The 23,127-nt window shown below is 39.5% G+C and overlaps 1 protein-coding gene across 2 annotated transcripts in view; it reads right to left on the bottom strand.

The window, feature by feature from the left end:
* Positions 1–3,223: 3,223 nt before the first annotated feature.
* TRANK1 (tetratricopeptide repeat and ankyrin repeat containing 1) overlaps positions 3,224–23,127 on the bottom strand; it is a 70,841-nt gene continuing 50,937 nt past the window's right edge. For both annotated transcript variants that reach the window (XM_069809662.1, XM_069809671.1), the window contains 9 exons: positions 21,464–21,604; positions 20,610–20,766; positions 19,364–19,452; positions 15,141–15,244; positions 13,356–13,488; positions 11,746–11,891; positions 6,912–9,988; positions 5,350–5,451; positions 3,224–4,099 (listed from right to left, as the gene is read on the bottom strand). In XM_069809662.1, the coding sequence (XP_069665763.1) occupies positions 3,987–4,099; positions 5,350–5,451; positions 6,912–9,988; positions 11,746–11,891; positions 13,356–13,488; positions 15,141–15,244; positions 19,364–19,452; positions 20,610–20,766; positions 21,464–21,604 (4,062 nt within the window). In that variant the 3' untranslated portion in view covers positions 3,224–3,986. The remainder of the gene's footprint in view (positions 4,100–5,349; positions 5,452–6,911; positions 9,989–11,745; positions 11,892–13,355; positions 13,489–15,140; positions 15,245–19,363; positions 19,453–20,609; positions 20,767–21,463; positions 21,605–23,127) is intronic.

The raw sequence follows: 23,127 nt of genomic DNA, 5'->3' as shown, positions 1-23,127 counted from the left end.
AGGGAAGCAACCAACATTTAAACAGCTCAAATGTTCTATCCCTGATTGTTCGAAGGCAAAAAACTCATCCCATGATTTCATAAAGCATGTCTAGCACAAGACAAGCAGATGTTACAATGAATAGTTCACAGAGAGGCATATAGCACTGAACTGGTGTAATGTAGCTTCAGTAAAGCCCTACTCACCCCTTCACAAGAGGGAATTTCAAGGATTTACTTCTACAAGACTTAATGAAAACTACTTTCTGGCATCACTATTATTTATTTGCCTGCAGAATGCCTTAGAGGTAACCTAATTCTGTCAATTGTTTGCTGAAGTTTCAGCATGGGTTTACACAGGACAATTTAGAAACCAGTTGATCAGAAGCCCAAGGAAAGTAACTTATAAATGTCTGGAGTATTGATATTATTTAAATCACTACAATGGCACCTTTAAACCATGAAACTTTCTGTGCAGACTAAACAGAAGATGGGCTGTAGGTAGGCAAGAGTCTTCTACCAATTTCTTTCCCAACACCATTTCTACGGATCCAGCAGCACAGAATGATCGTAACAGACTTCAAAGACACTGTAACCCCTCGTCTTGCAACAAGGCAGGATCTACACAGCAAAGATGACAGCACGAATACACACCACCTATGCACAGACACATACCATGCTCAGATCACATGCTGAAAACAGTATCAGAAGTCCTCGTCTGAAAACCAAAATAAATGCTCTAATTCTCACAGAGTGTTTGTTTGTAAAGGCTATTAATCTGAAAATTCAACTTCTTTAGTGTTTAAGTATCTGACTCTATGTGTTTCACATTGACTTTGAGTCTATGTACAGTCAGAAATCTTGGCGTACGAATATAGTCATGAAAACTACAAAACAAAATACATAAACTCTTCCACTCCCCGCCACACCAGCTCTTACAAATGGGCATTAAGACACTCAAAACTTCTGACATCATCTACACCAAGATAAACAAGTAAGGAGTATGGGTGTTGCCTGGTACTTTGCTAATGTATTTCTGAGTTACGTGCTAACTGAAAGCCTGAATGATAGATGTGCCATAAATCTAATACACAGCAAGACCTGGAGACACTTTAGTAAGTGCAGGTGTGAAGGTTTTCATGAAAACTGAATGCTCCAACCACAAAGGTAGAAGCTCAGCAGCAACCGCTGTGGCCCGCTTTCATATAAGGAAGGGAGCTTCATAATCGGTTTTCAGCAAATGTCACGGGGATTGCCAGCAGGAAAACCTTTTATGTTGTTTACACTGAGATAAGACAATTTCTTCCCTCCTAGGTTTTCAGTGAACATAAAGGCAAAGGGCTTCCCTTTAGGAATGAAAGCAAAAAAACCTTAAAAAACATTGAGCGTTTAAATGTTTTGCTGAGTCAGAGTTTGTAACAGCTAATTGTTAGGAAAGTGTTTTGGAATAAACTGTGGGCAATACTATGAAACAATGCTTTTAAGAGGAATAAAGGGAAAAGGTGGAAAGTACCCATCACTTAACCACACAGTCCTTTGTATTAATATGAGGTTCAGGCAAGCAAGCAATTTTTTTCTGGAGGATTTTGGAATTTGGAGAATTGTCATCTTTTAGACCACACCCCTGTCTTCCAACTACAGTAAATAGTTCATTCTTCTTTCTCATTTAGGTGTCATTTTTGTATCACCAGGGAGCAAGATTTTAAGTCACCAGCTTCTGTGCTTTTGAAGCCTTTTCTAAATTCTTTTCAACTCAACATGGCTTAGACAGGCAGAAGTGGGCGGATTAGCTTGACAGCCTGCATCCACTACTCAGTTCCAAGGTTTCAGTGCAATATGCATCTCACACGTACCAAGGCACCTGTCATAGCTCCTAAGCCCTTTGAGTCAAAGGCGTTAGCTGGTGCCAGAACACTGGAGCTTCCACCAGGGGTGGGAAAGATTTTTAAATAAACAGCAAAAAACCCCAGGGTATATCTGGGCAATCCCTTTTTACTAATTAAACATTCAAATAGGATTAATGTACACAGATCATTATTATCTGAAGAGCCTGCCATGGAAAAGAAAGGTTTATGTCTATTTATGCATACCATCATAGGGGAAAAAACCCTTTAACCACTGATACTGGACTGGAGATCCAACTACACTTCCCATCTCTGCTTGAACATTACTGAAATCTTAGCCTAATATAGCTCTGAAACCACGAGCCCTGAAATTTGAATTGCCATTAATTTTGACTAACAGTCAGTACTTCAGATGCTATTGAAATTAAGTTCCATCTGGGAGTGCTGACTCAAAGTCAGAGAATGACCAGTGGTTTGTACAGAACCATACCAAGGATCATATTTCCCTGTACCTATGGAAATGTACCCAAGATGAACTTCTCGATGCAATATACTTCTGTTCTTACTTCTTCTTTGTTGCTTTCTCTTTGTTTGGTGTTTTGCAATAATGTTTTTAAAGCTTCATTTTTCACATAAAGAGAAAGAAAAAGTATGATCACTAGATCTTTAAACTGTGGCCAGCAAGGATTTCTAAATTGTAATTGTTCTTAAAAAGTTTTGATAGCATTTACTGCCGCAAATGTAAATACTCAAGCCGAGAAATTAATCAGGAAAGCTTCTTGGAGTAATCTCAAATGCAAAATACACATAATTATAGAAAATTAAGCCAAATAATGATCCAACTTTCTTAATTTTTGATTTCTATACAGTGCAAGTGACTAGCAGTGCATTTCATCAATGCACGTTTTTAATCTTCTAAACGCTTGCTTAAGCAACAAGGCTTCTTTAAGAAGCAGCACTTAGTAAAGAGTCTTCTGGCAGACAAAAGCAATTACAATGAAATAGATAACTATTACTGCTGCCCACGTGCTATATTCTACAGTAGCATTTCATTTTTACCCATGTAAAGGGTCCCACTTCCACAACATTGAGCATAATAACAAGTTACTAAGTTTTCGGCAAAACGTAATTATTCAAACAGTTTGTTATGCGTACAAAGTGGCTCCCTTTTCAAGACAAAACATTTCAACAACTAAATAATACTCTAATTATGTTTAACATGCAAATGCATTAATTTAAAAGGTTGCTAAAGGAGACTACAGTATGTTGGCAACATTGAAATCCCAGAAGTAAAACAGTGTCAATATGAACTGATACTCTGGACCCAACTTGTAAATCTCACTCATGCAGTCAGTCACATACAGCTTTCAGAAAGCATTCAAAAAATAAGACAAGATCAAGTGATTTTAAAAATCTTACAGGTTTTATAAAAATGTTATTATACATTACAAAAAGCCTTTTACCAATTAAAACTTACAAAACACTTAAAATGTCTAATAGTCTTTTAAAGAAAGATTATCTGTATTTCAATATGTACAGGTAACAGCTTATATCAAAACTTGATCAAATAGAAGACAATCCATAACTTTCATACCTATCTAATTAGAAGTATGAACACTGTCAAAAAGACGTGTTTAGAAATTACTGTCCTTGTCTATAAAAATAGAAAAGAGAGATACTCTAAGTATCTCACCTGAAGACTCAAAAATTTCCAAACATAACAAGACTCAGAACACAGCAGGTTTACAATGGTAACCTAAAAACACCAATTAAAACCTCTTAAAATCAGAGAAACTAAAACCACAGAAACTACTTTTCTGAGTATTCCAGCTCAGAAGAATGATGATGTAAATTAACAAGGAAGAAGAAAAAGAAGACTGGAAAAATACCCCTGAGATAAGGCAGAAACATTATTATTTTTTCTACTTGTTTGTTTCTTTGGCTTTTTGTTACTCTCAAGCTACCACATAGGTTTGAAAGGAAATTTTGTCCTGTGGTAGGTTTTAACAGTTACATCATCACCACATAGGTAATTATTCTGACACAATATAAGTAATAAAAAAAATAGCGTAAGTTGCTCTTTTTCTTCAGACTCTTCCCACTTCTGACCCCATCTCTCTATTTTTCTTTTTAACAATTTTTTAATCCTGCATATTTTTTCTCATTACCATTTCCCACATCTTCCTTTTTTTCTTGAGGGTTTTTTATAGACAAGTTCTTCAAAAGTCATGCTTTCATCTTCCACTTCATTTTCCAAGTCTCTGTCATGCACAAAGCCTATATTGAAAACAAGAAATTAATGCAGAATGGAAAACCCCAACACCTTTTCCTCTTAATAATATGACAAGCTATGTCATTGCTATTTTATATGTCAGCAATATACCTTCATGTGTGTATAATCATGTTTCAGAAGTATTGGGCTTAATATGACAATGTGCTTAAGAGCTCTGCTAGGAAGCAGAGACTGCTAAGCCACTTGCTGCACTTGTAATTAATTTTTACACTGAAAATCTGTTTCTATTGTTACTGCTTTTGACTTTTTTAAGAAGTATGTCTCTCCTCTCTCAAGGTTCAGATTCAGCAGAAAATACATTTGCTTACTCACTTGAAGGACAGACTGTATTGTTGCTTGTGAGACTACGAGAGCGCTCTTGTGTAGTCTTATTAACTATATCGTTCTTGGAAGAAGACGGTGTTAACACAAGACTTTATCACAATCAAATTTTCTAAAATAGAGCTACTTTAATGCTTTACATATAGTGCAATTTGTAAGCCTGATCACTTCATTGCTGCCTTTTTGTGCAACTGTTGCAATCCCACCACCTAAATATGTGCTTAAACCTAAACATACCGGTAGGCCCAATGAAGGCTTAAACTTGTCCTCAGAGGTCTGTGATGCAATAGACTGCATCAATGTATGTTACTTTCAGTGTGAAACCAAGTGAAATGGAAGTGAAAACAAAAGAAAACCAACTGCATATAATATTTTTCCACAGAACTCTTAAAAACAAGCTAAGGATTAGTTCTGTTAGGAAGCTAGTTTCTGAGAACTTGGATCCACACCGCCCATAAATGCACTGCTGCAGCAGAGTTAAGAAACAGCACTGTCTTATTGGTGAAGATGAAGTTAGCTTCTCTTCTGTCCCGTCCCCCCCCGCCAAGTTTCTATCCTGAAGACTGCACCTTGAACCATAGTTACGTGTGCATCTGTGCATGCCTGTGTGCACAAACGCACGTATATTTTATGCAGGCTGGGATCCACTGAGAGCCAGGGAGGAGGTTTGCTCCTTTCTGGCCACCCTGTAACCAGCTGCGAGGCTCATGCTCTGTTTTAAAGAGCCACTGAGGAAGGACTGGTTAACTCATGTTTTCCAGAATGCCCCAATGGAGGTGCCCGTTTCTTGTTGCCTAGAGGGTAAGTGAATATCCACAACACTGCTGACTTGGAGACTAAAGTGATGCTAAGAGACCGTTACGGAACAGTGATCTCTAAGAGGCACAGAAACCTGTGTAATTTGAAAACATACCTTCTTCTTTTATCCTGTGAGAGTCCATTTTCTTCAGCCACTTACGAGCCTCATCAATGGTGGCAACCAATTTGTTGGCATGTTTGGTTATTATTTCTTCAGCTGAAATGGAGCACAATTAACATTCTGTAAGAACACTAGTGGAGAGATGGACAGTGGCTAAAAGCCAAGCACAAAACCAAGTTACACAGAGCTGTGTTGTATGACGATGCTGCAAAGCAAGAAGTCTCAGCCACCAGTGATCTCACAGGCAGGCAAATTCACTACTGGGGATGAAGATGCGGTATGTATTACTCCCCATTCCAATGAACATTACTAGCACTATGAGAGGAGAAGCTCTCCATCCTTGTGCTGTCCCTTTTAAGGTATACCTGAAACTCCTGCAAACATTCTGGTTTATCTGGTTTGGGTATTAAAGTTCCTGGCTTTCATTGCCCCTCCGAAATTATATGAGTCAAAGTAAAACATGGACCCAAAATGTTGCAGCCCTTGCTTAACTGCGCCATTAAGGACCTAAAAAATGCTTGTTATAAAGTGAGGAAAAAGTAATCTCAAAGGCAAATAATTTCTGTAAATATATTTTCACTGAGTGGAAAAACAAGGTAACATTCATCAAGCAATTGTCATAACAAAATCAACTATTACCTAATTAAGCCTACTACATCTATCACATTCATCACCATCATAGTTCATTGACCCTAAAGCCAACTAAATAATAAGCAAAACTTTATGGAGTTCATCCATATGTAAAAGCTTTTCACTAGGAGTAAAGAAAAAGCTTACACATGAATACCATGATTTAGTTACAAATTTAACATATTTCACTGATCACAGCAGATGAACATATCAAATATCACAGTTTTTCGCTACTGTCAGATATCACAGGCAAAGTGACAACTTGACAGGGTTGGTGGATTTCTACAGCTAAAGCCAGTGACAGTGTTTTGATTTAAGATGTCACTTTCCCACAGCAAGTACCACAAACAATTTTGCTCCTAGGCCACTCATTCAGTGGTTCAATTTCACTTGCAAAAAGCAGCATAGAATAATGCTTTAAGCTTATGAAGGGAAAAAAAAATCAAATATCAAAATATGTATCTCTTAAGTACCATAGTTTACTGGACTTCATAATACCAGGGTTGCCTTTGAGTGCCTGACACCCCACAGATTTGTAGTTAAGTATCCACTTTTATTCAGCCCTAGCAAAATTACAAGTTCAAGGGCAGACTAGTCAGAGATATCCTTAACCAAAGACTCCAAGTATTCATAACACTCTAGCCCTACATATCCAAATTACTATGGCTGGCAGAACTAAGTAAGTACAAAACAGTATTCACTTTACCCATACTATCTGATGTATTACTTTGTGTTTGGAACAGGTGAGAAAATATTTTTTAGTATTTTCAACTCTCTTGGTTCTTCTTTTCCTCAGCTACCTGAAATACCTGGACACACCTTTCCCTTGACCACATTAAGATTTTCAAATGGAACTTTGTCAGGTCTAGAAGTTTGGCCACAAATGGCATACTAAATTGTTTAAAAGAAAACTGGAAAGGTCCTACCTTTAGCCCAGGCTTTTCTCTCATAGATTTCCTCTACCGCATCTGAAATCTTCTTAATATTCTCTTTGATTTTTCTCTGGCGTAAGTTGGAACCTTCTTTATATGCTAAGTAGTCTCGGGTGTAAGTCTTTTCTGTAATGGCCTCCGCTACTTCCAGTCCATCATATATTATTGGATCTATCTTTCTTCTAAAAAAGTCGGCGTAGTATTTGTAGGCAATGTTATTATTTCTGTGTTCATCTGTGTTTCTGTGCTCTACGTAAGCCTCACTGGCCACAGAAACTGCGTTTCCTTCTGCATGCAACTTTTCTTCCCCGCTGATCTCTGTTGGTGTCACAGCTTCAGAAGTGTCTGCCTCTATGTTTTCTGACCGGCTGAAATAGTTCTCAGAGCTCTGGATAAATCTGACTCCACAGAGGTCACACTGGGTTTGGTCAATATCTGCTTTTTTGAAGATCTCTGATAAAAATTCCTCTCCTTCCATTGCAACAGGCTCAGCTTTGGAGGAGGCCTTCCTTTTCCACTTCATGCATAGGAAAACAAAATGGAAGACACGACGCAGCTGGCGTTGAGCAGATGCTTTCTGCTCTTGCTTCTGTTGCTTGCTGAGTGCAATGACTTCCAGGGGATCCTTTTGGTCCTCTAAGCAATGAACCCTTTCAAGTTCCTTTTCTAGCTCATCATTGTATTCTGTCTTATCCAAAGAGGTCATAAACCTGTCAAGGTTTATGGTTTCATACAGGATGCCCCGTATGGGTGGATGCCCCTGAGTGTATGCAGAGTCCCACTTCCATCGGCAGTCAACCAAGTACTCTGCATCTCGCTCTGTCAGCAGCTCTTGCAGGCCTGCAGCGATTTCTCTTACGTGTGTAGCATCACTCACTTGTTCCACAACCCTTAGCAATCTTTCAGGCACTTTAGAGGGAGAGTCTTTTCTCATTGATTTTAGCATCACCTTGATTTCAGGGAAGTGGTGGTGTAAGAGGGATCTATATCTAGAATTCTGTACCTGGTCAGCATTCAGTAACATCACTAAGCACAGCACTACGGTCCGCTCAGCCTCCCCTGAAGTTATGCAATCAGGATCCTCAAAAGCATCCAAAAGGACATTGAACTTTCCATGAACTCCACACAAAACTTCTGCTAGATAACAGAGATGAAATCTGAAATTCTGTACAGCTACATATGCATCCTTTGGTCTATACTCCTGTATAATAGAAAATGTGTCTCTAAGTTCTTTGTTAAGGTCCTTGCTTCTGAACAAAAACTCCCAGTAATGAATGAGAGCAATGTAACTCTTCGGAAAGCAGAGAGTAATGTTCTTGGAGAGACGCATCAGGACAGCACAACAGAGCATATACTGGAATTCCAACAACATCACCGTGTTTCCTATGCTTGGAATCAGGTATCTTGTGCATTTCTTGACCAGGACATTCATAAAACGGAAAAAAAACCTTTTACAGTTTTCCGGGTTCTTATGAACATAGAATTGCTCAAGTGAATTTTCAAGAAGTCGAATGAAGCACAAGTGCGTTCTTCCTGCATTTTCGGCATTTTTGTCAGGCAGCAACATACCATGTCTGCCCTCTATTCCTTTGGCCTTTCCTCCTTGGCCTTTACTCTTTGGGGAGTTTTTTGCCTTTGACAACGCAAAGTTTAGCTCTTTGTTATAATCATCCTCTTCCTTAAAAAGAAGTTTCTCAAATTCCTCAGGATATCCTGAAGATAAGATGAAAACTTGCATGGCCCTTAGCCACAAGTCAGTTGATTCTCTTCTGGCTGCAGTGTCTTCATTTTTAAACTTAAATGTGATGTACTCCTTCAACACTGCTCTACAGGGTTTGGAAATAATGTTACTGAATTCCAGTATTTCTTTGCATGCCTTTGGGTTCTCAGACAGTATTCTCAAATGAAAATGATTAGGAAAAAACATTTCTAGGAGGGCTGTACACGATGCATATTTGTCAGCAGTCAAAATATCATCAAAGCTTTTGCACTGATTCAGTAGCTCTTTAGGGAAAGTGCGTGTGGCTTCCAACAGCAGTCCGTTTATTGCCACCAGATGCATTTTACACTGAAATATTGTCTTTGCTTCATGGCGCAACAAGGGTTTATGGTAATCCTCACAGGTTTTATCTTCACAGTTCAAGCCAACAATGAACTTCATACAAATACCAGGGTAATGCCTGTTCAGTAACACATGGGTGATAGAGCACAACCTGCTTAACAAGTGCTGCTTCAAAGCTGATTTTACCTCCTGTGTGCTTACTGAGAGATCACCTTTTGTCTTCCTCTCTTTTAGACTTGGCTTGTCTGGCAAAAACTTGAGAATGGGTTCAGCTTCATTTTGAGACACCTGGCAACTGTCACCTGTTGGGACAATCCCAAAATAAGCAAAGCATGACTTCACCATATCTTTCTCCGCATTGGTGGCTGCTTTCTTCAAACCCTTAACCAGACTCAGAAGAGCCATTAAGCCACGCGTTGCCATAAAGAGGATGTTCTGGTTATGAGTGCTGCAGCGAGATAATGCAAAGAGAGCTTCAACCGCACCAGCAGAGTGATTCAGAGATAGGAACTGACAGTATGCGTTGCTCAGCTTTGCGAAGTCTCCCTTCAGAGTTCCCTGCAAAAACACAGCCTCAGCAATGCCAGACTTCTGCTCAGTTTGTTCACAAAGTTCGAGGGCTTCTCTTAGGATGACCTCCAAGTCCACCAGGTCCGATTCTGAACAGCGAGTCACACCGGCACGTGCTGCAGCAAGCAAACACAATGCACGAAATTCTTTTATAGCTGTGAGGTTGGCTGCTTCCAGAGCAAACCCGTGTTGTTTCATTAACTTTGCAGCTTCTTCCTCTCGACCTTCCCTTTTCAGCAAGTCTGCTGTTTGGCGCAAGCATCCACGAGACTTCAGAAACTCAAGCTGATCCTCTATATCAAGTTTTGAGAGGACTTGCATCATTTCCTCAGTTCTGTTCATACTCAAGTACTTTGCAGCTGCTTCCAAATACAACTGATTTGCTGTACATGAGAGTTTGGAAACCATTTGTCCTTTTGTATTTAACATCTCTTCATATCTGAAATAATAGATACATCAATTTACTACCATAGATGACTAACCTAGGCAAAAAAACACTGCATTTTTAAAAAGCCCCTAAAACACTAAACAAATAGCTGCCCCCAGAAGCCCTTCCTTCAAAAAGGCCAACTATTTCAAATGATATGTCTGTCATGCGAAAACCAATCACAACATCTTAAAAGATCTAGGGAAAGAATTTAGTTACAGCATAAGGCTGTCTGAAGCAAGATCATTAAAACTTCTGGTACAAAAAAGATCACAAGGTTTATGGCATTAGTGAATCTTTCTCCACGCTGTCAAATCACTGTACTAATTATTTTAATCACATTTTGCCAGTGATAATCTTCTGTTTATTAAAGTTAGCCTCAATATAGAATGGTTGTTTACACGAACAGAAGCCAGAATGAAATAAATGTGAATTTCAACAAATTCTCCATGGGCCAATATAGATAATATTATGTAAAATTTACATAAATGAGTCAGTTTAGAGAACTCTTTCAATTCTGTCATGTGTATCTACATATACTTTGCTGCTTACTGAGTGCCTGAGCAAAGTACCTGGTTGCATCTTTCAAAACATGCACTTTAAAACACTCAGTTATTAATTATTATTGGCTGACATGAAATTATTAAGATATCCCCTAAGCCCATCTTGCAAAAGTATTCTCTCCTGCATGCTGAGAATGAGTAATTTTTTCCTCATGGGTGAGTAAATTATCATTAGCCTTTTATTATCACCTTTTTCATGATATACGTGGGAGTGCAGATTTTTCTACCTATGCTGAAGAATTTGCATGAATGATTTGGGGATGCTGACTTAAAAAATCGTTAGTTGGTAAGGTGACTTTAATGCTTTAACTTTTTGATCAAACTATCTCTACATATTTAATAAACTTTAATCCTTCAAAAAAAAAGTTGCCATTACTAAAGGCACTTCACAAAGGACTTCAGTGAAGGTGTGTAACTGTAGGCCTTGGTAGAATTCTAATTGGTGTACATATTCTCTAAAAGTCATCAATCAATTTAGGTGTAAAGAAGGGTGTGGCCAATAAATTAACCTTTTATGCAATAATGTGCTAATGAGGTCACAGGGATGGTGCCAGATGCAAAGTTTTGTCAAAAAGATACTAATAAAATCAGTTTATCAAGCACAGTGCAAGGCAGTTCTTAACTGCCCTGAGCCAGTACAGGGGGGATGGTATAGAAAAGTTCACCTCAGAGAGTGGGACCAAGAAACTGTCAGGCAGCACAAGCTGCTCATTTAAATTACTATTCTTTGCTCTTAAGTTAGAGATTTTGAGAGACAAATAGTTCATTTGCCACAATGACTTCTGCATTATATACCACACATCTAATGGTTATAATCCTACAGAAGTCAGTGACTAACTGGCTAAATCCGTTACTATTTCACCCTTAAAAGAGAAGTACTTAATACTTCCATTAAATGTTTTTGTCATATTTACCATGAGAACCTAGTTCAGAGGGCTGGCTGAAGGAGACCTTGCGTGACTAGTAATACAGACTGGAAAAAATTCCCAGGAAAATGAAGCTAGTCACTGCTCCAGCTGTGAATACATTATAATGCTTTCACCGTGTTATCATTACTCAAGTGAGAATTCTGACAAAGTTAACTTCATGTAAAACAAAGTCACCAGCCAAGACTCTTGTGAAAATTTTATGGTGAGCCAGCTGTATTATGCTGAATCTGGAAATGGAAAAGAGAATTATATTCCAATACCATCTTGGAAGACATACCTTTCAACTGCCTTTGCTGCCTCTTCATAGAGTTCTTCCTGACAATACATTTTAATTGCCAGATCAAACTCCTCAATTTGTTCATAACATTCAGATGCTTCTTTGTAGCACTGGCTTTTCTGATAGTAAACTGCGGCATCTTTCATCTGCAATGTAGAAGTCAGTAATGAAACTGAAGTGCTCTAAACAGTCAAAACTACAGGAACAGAACAAATTTAGTAATTCTATCATGTAGGTGTCTCAGAGACACACACTTTGATAAAATGTAATTAAAGTATCTGAATATAATCAAATACATATTAAAGTAACTGTCCTGTTTTCAGCCGGGATAGAGTTAATTGTCTTCCTAGTAGCTGGTACAGTGCTATGTTTGAGTTCAGTATGTGAAGAATGTTGATAACACTGACGTTTTCAGTTGTTGCTCAGTAGTGTTTGGACTATAGTCAAGGATTTTTCACCTTCTCATGCCCAGCCAGCAAGAAAGTTAGAGGGGCACAAGAAGCTGGCACAGGACAGAGCCAGGGCACCTGACCCAAAGTGGCCAAAGAGGCATTCCATACCATGTGATGCCACATCTAGTGTATAAACTCGGGGGAGTGGCAGGGGGGGGATCGCCGCTTGGGGACTAACTGTGTCTTGATCGGTGGGTGGTGAGCAATTGCACTGCACATCATTTGTACATTCCAATCCTTTTATTATTGCTGTTGTCATTTTGTTAGTGTTATCATCATCATTATTAGTTTCTTCTTTTTTGTTCTATTAAACTGTTCTTATCTCAACCCAGGAGTTTTACTTCTTTTCCTGATTTTCTCCCCCATCCCACTGGGTGGGGGGGTAGTGAGCGAGTGGCTGCGTGGTGCTTAGTTGCTGGCTAGGGTTAAACCACGACAGTAACTGTCATTAAAACTGAACAGATTTAAAAAAAACCTTCAAAATATTTGTGTCCAAAAAACTGAAATGTAAAATTAAAGGTATTATACAGGATTTCCAAAGTACTTTTTATTCACCCAGCTCTGCCACACACACACTTCTGTTGACTTTCAAATTTCTCAGAATCCACAGCATTAAAGTAAAACAGTTATGGATGCAGAATGGGAACCCTAACCTTGTATCTTAAATATTTGGGAACAATTACTTTACATTCTTGTAGTGGAAATGCCCTGCAAATAAAAAATGTTAAATATCCTCATACACTTAGAAAATTGTTAGTACATTACTTAACCCTTGCAAGTTTCAAGGTTTCATTTAGATGGCTGTCATCAGTGAAGGTTCAGTATCATCAGAGTATTGAATGAAGTAACAGCTTAAGTTTCATGAAATCAGTCATTGATTAACTTTCAATTGCAAAGCAGAAATGACTGATGGTGACATTGGAGCAAAGCCAAAGAAATAAACCTAGACTGAGTAATTGCATCATTGTCCTCTTCCTTCCTCTTCTGGCTGTTCTGTGACAAATGCTTCCTCTTGAACAGCCCAGCTTAAAGAGCTGTTTTAGTTCAGCTACTACCATGTCACAGAAAAGTACTATTACCTTATGAGTAGTATGAGGGGAAAAAAAGCTGTAGGAAAAGGAAAGTGGTAAGGAGAGGATAGTTTAGAGGATATAATACCTTTCCTAACTTTCTACACAGTTCTGCACAAAGCCGGAACTCCTTTGACTGAAACAGACATTTTAGTGATAGTTTTGGTTCTCCACATTCCAAGTAAGTTTTAGCCAATGTCATATATTCCATCTGTTTTTCCCTGTAGAAAGTAAGAGAAAATTACCGCTTACATCCAAATTAGCTTTAGTATCACATTATCTGTCACTGAATCCAACCAGCACTGACATCATGTGTTCTTCTTCATACATAACCTGATGAGGTATTACCTTACAATTAGTTATATTTTGGGCTGACACTGTTCTGTCCAGAAGTCTGTTCCAGAATCAAACTGCTCTGGCAGTAAAAACCTTTTTTGTTTTGTTTTTGTTTTTTTTTTTTAATTCTCAAACTAAAGCATACTAGTGCGGTTTTGTGCTGCTTCTCTTTTCTAACTTAACTTGCTCCTTCTTCCTTTCTGCTGTTTAGCCCCAATGCCATTAAAGACAACAATCAAATTTGTTCTCAGCCTTTGTTCTATATAACTAAACAAGCCCAGCCTTTCCAGTATCAGCGCAGCATGTCTATTTTCTTTCCAGACCTATTCTGAATTCATCATCCTTGAGCCTGGAGGATCAGAACTGTAGAGAGCATTTCATATCATAGAGCACACAGGAATCTTACTTATGCTTTGTACATCAGCATTAATACATCTACTAAAAAAAAAAAATGCCACTTTCACAGCTTCATTATTACATATGTTCTGTCAACTTAACACATCCCAACATACCCAATTTCTTCTCCTCAAATTTTATCCAGTTGACAAGCACCCCAGCTTACAGCCAACTGAAAAAAAGTTTTTTCAGTCCCATCAACAAACTCTCTATGATCATGAAATTTTATGAGTATCCTTATACTTCTAGCCAGGGCCACTAATATAAAACAGGTAATTAAAAAAGGTAAAACCTTGATTAACTCCAGACCTTCCCCCTTCTCCTTTGAGTGCTAGCTTCCTCTTCTCTAGTCATTCCTTACCCACTGTGCTACCACTGCTAGTTTTTGGCCTCCCCAGCATGAACAGGAATTAATTCACTTAGGTCTAGAGTACTCGCCATAAAGTTTTTTCCTGTCCTATTTGAGACAAGTCCCAAACAGTTTTTCAGCCTCTTCAGGAAACTGCAAACTTTCTCCCTTGTCAAACCCTTCAGCTATTTTGCCCAGCTGACAGCATGAACTAAATGATTCATCTCACAATCTGTCCCTTTAAAACTGCCCTTTGGTTCAGAGCTAGTTCTGCTTGTTTAATTTAGATTGACTCTAACACTAATTTTGCCTCAAAGCTCACTTTTTGTTAGCAGCTTTTCTTCCCAAATGTACAACACCATTCCTTCTTCTTTGTTAAATGAATATGCAGTGGGATTAACTGGAGTTGAGCACTGCTGATGGCATATGCTTTTCTAACTATATCTAATAATATAAAGCTTCTTGAGGTAATGCAAATCCTGTTGCTTTTCTCTCACATAACCAGTAAGCCCTTTCAAGGGCCACATTTGGTTTGGACAACCTATGGCATACAACTGCTTTCACTACTCCCCAAAGGGAGCAGTGCCCCAGATCCTGTTGGAGCTGTGCTAGACTTTCCAATTTCTTAAATCCCTTTTGCCACCCACAAACAAAGAGGTGAAGACACCTCGCCTGTGTGGTTCTCCGATGTCTCCAGTCCGGTCCCGCAACTGTGGTGGGAATCTTCCCCTGCACACACCCATGAGGTCTGGCACTGCAGAATGACACTCGTTCATCTGTGTTTATGCTTACCTGGGGCTGCTTTTCTTTGAGTGCACTTTGAGAACAGCATCGTGTGCCAGGGCCAGTTTTGACTTCTCAGCTGCTCCTCCCTTTTGGTAACATTTGGCTGCCACCTGGGGTGAAATCATACACAGCATTCACACATGTGCATCCAGCCCATGGCTTATCACATAAAAGCAATACTTTATTTTACAGTCACTGTAATGGAAAATAGAAAGACTGGCAGGGTGCCTGGAAGAAGGAAAAGGTAAAACATTGCAGTGTATTTTTAGGACAAAAAGAAAGGCTTTGAAGTCAGTCCACATGTGACTATCACAATTAGAATTTTAATTACAATGTTTTACATGGAAGTAGTGAAAGCAAAATTCCTGGTAGGCTGATAGAACAAATAGCACGTGCAATTTGAATGATGGCCTAAACCATTAATTGGTAAGTCACCAGGCATCTACCACATAAATTCTATTAATAAAAGTTAGGAAAACCAATGCAAAGTTAAATTGAAAAGCATGGAACATTTATTCGTGCTTTTACCATACCAGGCCCTTTCTGTGATAAGCTAAAGGGAATCAGCGGGAGCTACCATGCTCCTAGCAAGGTTTGCTTCATTATCACCTTGCTCATTCTGCAACACCATTATTTCTTTATTCTATCCATTAATTTAGTAATTGCTTCTGTTTGGAAATTGCATATTGCAAGCCACTCTTAGAACTGCCAAATTCACCAGATAATTTCTTCTTAATGTACCAATGATAAGCAAAGATCAGGGTTATAAAGAAAAAAGAACAGCAGATAATGCAGCTAATACATTTCAGATTTGAAGATTAAATTTTTTCAGCTGTGTGTTTTTTATCTTAACACTTTTCTGTCCATTTAGGAAATTGCCTTTTTTTTCCCAAGGGGAGATAGACTGTCTGTATAGTGGCGGGTGATTATTTTGATTTTTGCCTTGTTATAAATATCTATTTTCCATACAAAAAATTATATGTTGCTATCAGCACAAAATTGGAAGCTTTCCTTCTGCCATGATCAAAAAAGGCATCCAAAATTTTATTTCATAGACTCACAAAATATCTCAAGTTGGAAGGGACTCACAAGGATCATCGAGTCCAACTCCCTGCTCCTCCTTACCTAAAACTAAACCATATGACTGAGAGCATCGTCCAGATGCTCCTTGAACTCTGATAGGCTTGGTGCTGTGACCACTTCCCTGGGGACCCTCTTCCCGTGACCGACCACCTTCTTACTGAAGAACCTTCTCCTCATGTCCAATCTGAACTTCCCCTGATGCAGCTTCATTCCATTTCCTCGTGTCCTATCGCTGGTCACCAGACGGAGGAGGATCAGCACCTCCCCCTCCACTGCCCCCCCTCCCCGTAAGGAAGCTGTAGACTGCGATGAGGTCACCCCTCAGCCTTCTCTTCTCCAAGCTGAAGAAACCAAGTGACCTCAGCTGCGCCGCCTAAGCCTTGCCCTTGAGACCTTTCACTATCTTCGTCACCCTCCTCTGGGCACACTCTAACAGTTTAATGTCCTTCTTATATTGAGGCACTCAAAACTGCATGCAGTACTTGAGCTGGGGCTGCACCAGTGGAATGCAGAGTGGGACAATCACCTCCCTTGACTGCCTAGCTACACTGTGCTTGATGCACCCCAGGACATGGCTGGTCCTTTTTGCTGCCATGCCAGGGCACACTGTTAACTCATATTCAACTTGCCATCAACCCAAACCCCCAGATCTCTTTCCACAGGGCTGCTCTCCAGCCTCTCGTCCCTCAATTTGTATGTATAACTAGGATTACCCCGTCCCAGGTGCAGAATCTGGCATTTGCTCTTGCTAAATTTCATACAGTTCATGATTGCCCAGCTCTCTAGTCTATCCAGATCTCTCTGTAAGGCCTCTCTACTCTCGAGGGAGTCCACCGCTCCTCCTAGTTTAGTATTGTTGGCAAACTTACTTAATGTACATTCAATTCCTTTGTCCAGATCATTTATAAAAACACTAAAGAGCACTGCACCTAAAATTGAGCCCTGGTGACTGGCCACCAGCCTGATATAACCCCATTTACTATAACTCTTTGAGCCTGACCTGTCAGCCAATTGCTCACCCAACATATTATGGACTTGTCTAGCTCTGTGCTGGACATTTTGTCCAGAAGGATACTGTGAGAGACAGTATCAAAAGCTTTGCTAAAATCCAAACCCACCACATCTACTAGCTTCCCTTGGTCAGCTAGATGCGTGATCTTGTCATAAAAAGAAATTAAGTTGGTTAAGTAGGACTTTCCCCTCATGAACCTGTGCTGGCTATGACCAATGACTGCACTGTCTCTCAAGTGTTTTTTGGTAACTCCCAGAATTTTATCAGGCACTGAAGTGAGACTGAGACACCAGAGTCTTCCTTCTTACCCTTCTTGAAAATTGGGACAACATTTGCCAGCTTTCAGTCGATTGGGACCTCTCCAGACTCCCAGACTGTTGAAAAATAATGGAGACAGGTCCCGCAATAAAATGAGCCAGCTGTTTCAGTACCCTGGAATGAATCCCATCGGGACCCATAGACTTATGTGCATCCAGCTGGAGCAGCAAGTCTCAAACAAGTTCAGTCAGCTGGGAGTTTATCATCCCCCCAGTCACAGTCTTGCAACACAGGGCTCCAGGAGTCCCAGGGCCCACCATCGGTGTTAAAGACAGAGGTGAAGAAGGCAATAAACGTCTCTGTTTTGTCTATGTCCCTATTTGCTAGGTGACTGACCTCATCAAGTAATGGACCAATGTTATCTCTGATCCTCCTTTCACTGTTAACATATTTAAAAGAGCCCTTTTTGTTATCCTTCACAGTGCTGGCCAGCTTGAACTCTAATCAAGCTTTGGCGGCATGAATTTTCTCCCTACAGTGCCAAACAGCATCTCTGTAGTCCTCCCGTGCCACCTGTCCTTCCTTCCAATGTCCATACACTTTCCATTTCTGCCTAAGTTCTAGAATAAGATCCCTGCTCAGCTAAGCTGGCCTTCTGCCTCACTTGCTTGACTGCCGACACTTTGGAATTGCCTGCTCCCGTGCTCTTAAGAGATGGCTCTTAAAAAGTGACCAGCATTCATAGACCTCAAGATCTTCAAAAGCAGATTGGCAGGTGACCTTACTAACTAGCTCCTTCAGCAGCCCGAAGTCTGCTCTCCCCATATCCAGGGTCAAAGTTTTGCTGGCAGTTTCTCTCCTATCACCAACAATTTGAAACTCAATGTGGTCACTGTGACCAAGACAGCCATCAATCACCACTTTGCCCATGAGTCCCTCTCTGTTTACAAACAACAAATCTAGGAGGGCACCTTTCCTAGTCAGCTCCCTTAGTACCTGCACCATGAAGTTATCTTCAGCGTGCTCCAGAAATTTCCTGCACCTGTTTGTGTGCATTGTATGGTATTCCCAGTTGCTGTCTGTCCCAAATCAATGCTGGCTTCCCAGTTGATGTCTGAGAAGTTAAAATCACCCATAAGGACAAGGGCAGTTGGTCCGGAGATATCCCTTAATTCTTTGCAGAATAATTCATTGGTGGTGTTGTCCTGACTGGGTTTTGCTTCCATTCCATTAAGTGTCACCCCATATCTGGATTGTATTAACTATCAATTTAGGAAATAAAAGACTGTAAAATCTCTATGTTCTTTAAATAGTGAGGGAATGAAACCATCATTTTGCTACTCTTTCTGTGGTCTTCTTAGTGCTCCCTTGGTTCTTACATGCTGTTCCTTAATGTGTTTTGTACCCATCCCTAATTACTGTCCAAAAAACCATAAAAGGGCTCTGAGATCATCACCCAAATCAACATACTTCCAAGAAATGTTTTCATTTTCCTGCAGTAATGTGTAATGATATTGTCAAGCACGTGGTTTAGATTCACGAATTCCAGTCAATGCGAGTTGTTGCTAATGATTGTTTTTTCCAACCATTTTTCGTTCATGCACATTAAAATGTTTTTCCCTCGTTGAACTGCAAATTTCGAAGCAGTGAATTTAAGATTACAGACAATAGGCTTGCTCTCCCTGCTTACTTCTTGCAAGTCATTTATTAGTCTGTAGAGACCTACACAACTACAAACCACAAACTAAGACTGCTACAGAGCAACTGAAGGTATATAGATAATTTTATAGATGCAAAGAAAAAAAACAAAAAAAAAAAAAAAAAAAGGTTTCAGAATAGACAAGAACCCTTATTTCAGATAAAGATATGCTCCTACCTCCCAGAACTGATGTTTAGCATAGTAGTCTCCCTGTGCAATCCATTCTTCTGGAGTTGAAGTTTTAGCAAACATGCTGTCATCTAAGTCTAGAAGGTCAGGGGTAATCATTTTATGTTAGAATGGATAAACCACAGAAACCACTTACGTACCAAAACTAAGCATTAACATCTCATAATACTCCAAACTCTAAGAACTGTGCTCACGTCAGTAATGGTAACTTTTAATTAAATACATTTTATCCTTCTCAACCAGCACTGAAAATCAACAAATTGAGTTTGGTTTTGAAAGACCTTTAAAAATCATGCTTGTTTTTTGGACAAAACTTTGAGTAAATCCACTGCCTCTACAGAAACCAAATTCTTTCATTTGATAAATCTCTTTTAGCTGGGATGGTTTTCCATGAACAGCCTTCATTACTATGCAGATGTGACAGATGCACTCCTCCTGTTCAAACTAACTGAACTTTGGTCCAGGCAGATGCTCAGCAACTAGGCCTATTAGTTAACCCTATTGTGTGAGGCTATCAGTGAGAACACACCACCAAAACAAACAAAAAAACCCCAGTTTGGCTGGAGACTGGGATGGTAAGTGGCTGAAACTGTATAAACACAGCAGAAAATCTGACTACAAATCAACCACTTTATGCTATAAATATCTGCACCCATCACAGTCCGTTGAGCTCTGGCTGGCTGAGTGGCAGTGATCTCCTGTTGAGTAGAGACACCTCTCAGGTAGGGTTACACCTCGAGGCTGAGCAATCCCTTATCTGACAGCAGGCATCGACAGGATGGTAAGTGACATTTTTGCACACATGTAACATTTAAGATACGTATAGTAAGCTTATGTGACAATTTTTGTATCCCATACTAACTTTAAGTGTAGTAAACAGTAGAGTATTGACTGCCAATCCATCTGTACTTATTAAATATTTTACATACCTATATTTACTCGTTAGAACTCAATAAACTAACTACTAGATCAGATCTGTCTGAATGATCTCTGACTCTTTTCCTGCGACAGCAGGAAAACTTATATTAATGAATTAGCAATGAAGTTATGTATTATCATATACAACTGACCTTTACAGACAAAAGAAATAAGACCCACTGAAATCAGTGGAAAATTGCGAGGGCAGTTATCAATGCAGAGTGTTAGAAGAATGAAGGAATTTAACGTTCTTTATTATACAGCCTAGAAGCTGAGTAGACTGTCCTGTTTGAGTCTTGTTTTAGGATAACTTTACCTTTCTTTTCATCTGCTTTGACAACCTGAACAAATTCTCTTTTGATGAAATACTTAAAAGCTGGAGCCCGTTTATCACTGTCTTCATCGAAAATCCAAAGATTGACTCTGGCCCTTGTAACAGCAGTATACAATTGCTTTAGTTCTCCATTCAGCATCTGCAGCAGAACAAAAAAAAAAAAAAAAAAAAAGCAACACACTGAAATAAAATAAAATAAATTAAATGCCAAATGAGCTAAATTGTTAGAAAGAAACATACTTTGCAGTTAGAAGAAAACAGCTAATATATACAGAATGAATAAGAAATAAGAAAGTATCTTTAAGTAAGCAAGTCTAAATATTAAATATGTGATTTTTCAATTACATAAACTATTGTCCAGCTAATTTGCAAGGAACTACTGCTACAGCAAATCTAGCAGCTGTAGGTGTGACAGTCCTTTTTCTTTCTAATCACTTGCACATATAATTATTCATTTTTTACCATACAATCCTGAAAATATCTGACTCACTAGATTCTAAGAAGTTTCATAATTTTAAGAGTGACATCGATCCGAAATGAGACTGAAGTAATAATAAATAGAGAGGCTGATTGCTATCTGCTTTAACCACAGCTGTTCTGTAAATACACCTGTCTATTACAGATAGTTTTTGTTCTGTTATCAGATTATATTTGCAAAAAACCTCTTATCTTTCAAAATCAAGATTATATTATACAAATGTGAACAACTACCAAAAAGATAAAGCAACCTCGATAAACACAGAACTACAGGATAAAAGGATTTCTTGAAGAAATTTCCCTACTTTTAAGATTTAAGAATTTAGTTCATCCTATTCCCAGTGTTACCAAAAACTCACCTTGTACATTTCTACATTAAAAGGAGTTCTTTTCTGCATACCAGTAGCATCCTCTAAAGGCATTTCGATTAGCAATTTGCTTCCTATTTGCACATCCGAATCAGGAGTATAAGAAGAAATTATCTTCCATTCTTTACTAGCCTAAAATGTCAAGAGAATGAGGTTTACTCGTATGCAGCAATCACTACTAACCACATACGCAAAAGATAAGGTCTTATGTTGTGATCGACCAATGCATCCCCACAACTGAAGAAGGCTCAGAGGAAATGAGTGGGGGAAAAAAATTATCTCAGGGAAGAATGTAAAGAATAACCACCAATTTTCATCAACAAAGCTGAACTTCATCTCAACACAAGTGGGACTCTAGGGTAACCTTTGTCTGAGATACATGTCTGTACCAGGTGGTCATCAAGTTGAATAAACAACTTTCCTTAAAATAGCTAGTAGAGAGTAATGTCCTCCTGAGCCGCCCAGACCAACATGGGGCAAAATGAATACATGGCTTAGTCCAACAGAATGTGTAAAAACTGAGCAACAAACAAACACCTGGAAGAGTGCAACTGGCTTGAGCTGGCTTCAAGCTCTGTATTACTTCCCAGGGACTGGGGATGCCCAGCATTATGATGGTGGAGCACATAGGAACCGCTAAAGGGAATCATATTTGTATTGTGATTCCGCTGTATATTGCCATTGTTATATTATGCTTGCCTTCTGATTAAGGGATACTGCTATACCACTCTTCTAAATCCAAATCACATGCAATGCCTAATATATCAAATAACTAAATTTGATATTAAACATGAAAATCTCCTTGGGTGAACTATAAATTTTCAACTTGAAGATACACCCCTACATGGCCCACCTATGGGGAAAAGGAGGAAATCAGGTTACCCTCACCATGGATGAGGTTCAAGGTTTAGTCCTAGGGCCAGGGATTCTCCTACAAACCCCAGTACTGCAACAGGCAGACTCACTGTGGGGGTGCAATGACTGCTGGACCAGGCAGGTGGTGGGATAATGCTCATGAGTTGCAATCTGTCATGCTAAGATCTGCTATCTAAAACATCTTGGATTGATCTTAGCCTGTAGGTCAGGATGGGCAGCCACCAAGTCTCGTTGGCACTAGAAGACTGATGAGCTCAGTGAGTTGCAGACCAGCTGGTGCACAACTCACCAACCTCCTTGTCACTGTAGCACTAAGCAGACTTGGAGCAAGGAGGATCCAGACAAACAGAACCAAGTGGTTGCTGTCTTTTGCCTGGTGCCCTGACAAGGCAGTTCTCTGAACAGGGACCAGATCATTCACCTTGGCAGGAAAAGGCAGTGCATTAACAAGAGGGACATTTGAGACATCATCTTTGGCTTGCAAGTCATCACCAGTGCTTGTGTAAGCCATGACATGGTAGAGCCCATGGACAAAACAAAGGGGTTGAAGCCATGGAGGTGGACCCACCAGTATCTCATACAGGCATATATTCTCACCCTCATGGTGCCCAGGCAAGAGGGCTGGTGATTCATGCGATTAATGTATTAAGGTCACTGTGCAACACCAGTAATCACTAGTGCTGGTCTGAGCCAGGGAGCAGAATGGCATCTGCCAACACATCCCCTTGGAAGAAGGCTCAGAGATGAGCAAAAACCCGCTCATGGGGAATATCTAAAAA

The sequence above is a fragment of the Haliaeetus albicilla genome, chromosome 2, assembly GCF_947461875.1.
Source record: "Haliaeetus albicilla chromosome 2, bHalAlb1.1, whole genome shotgun sequence".
NCBI lineage: Eukaryota > Metazoa > Chordata > Aves > Accipitriformes > Accipitridae > Haliaeetus > Haliaeetus albicilla.
This window is presented reverse-complemented; position numbering and strand designations above follow the sequence as displayed.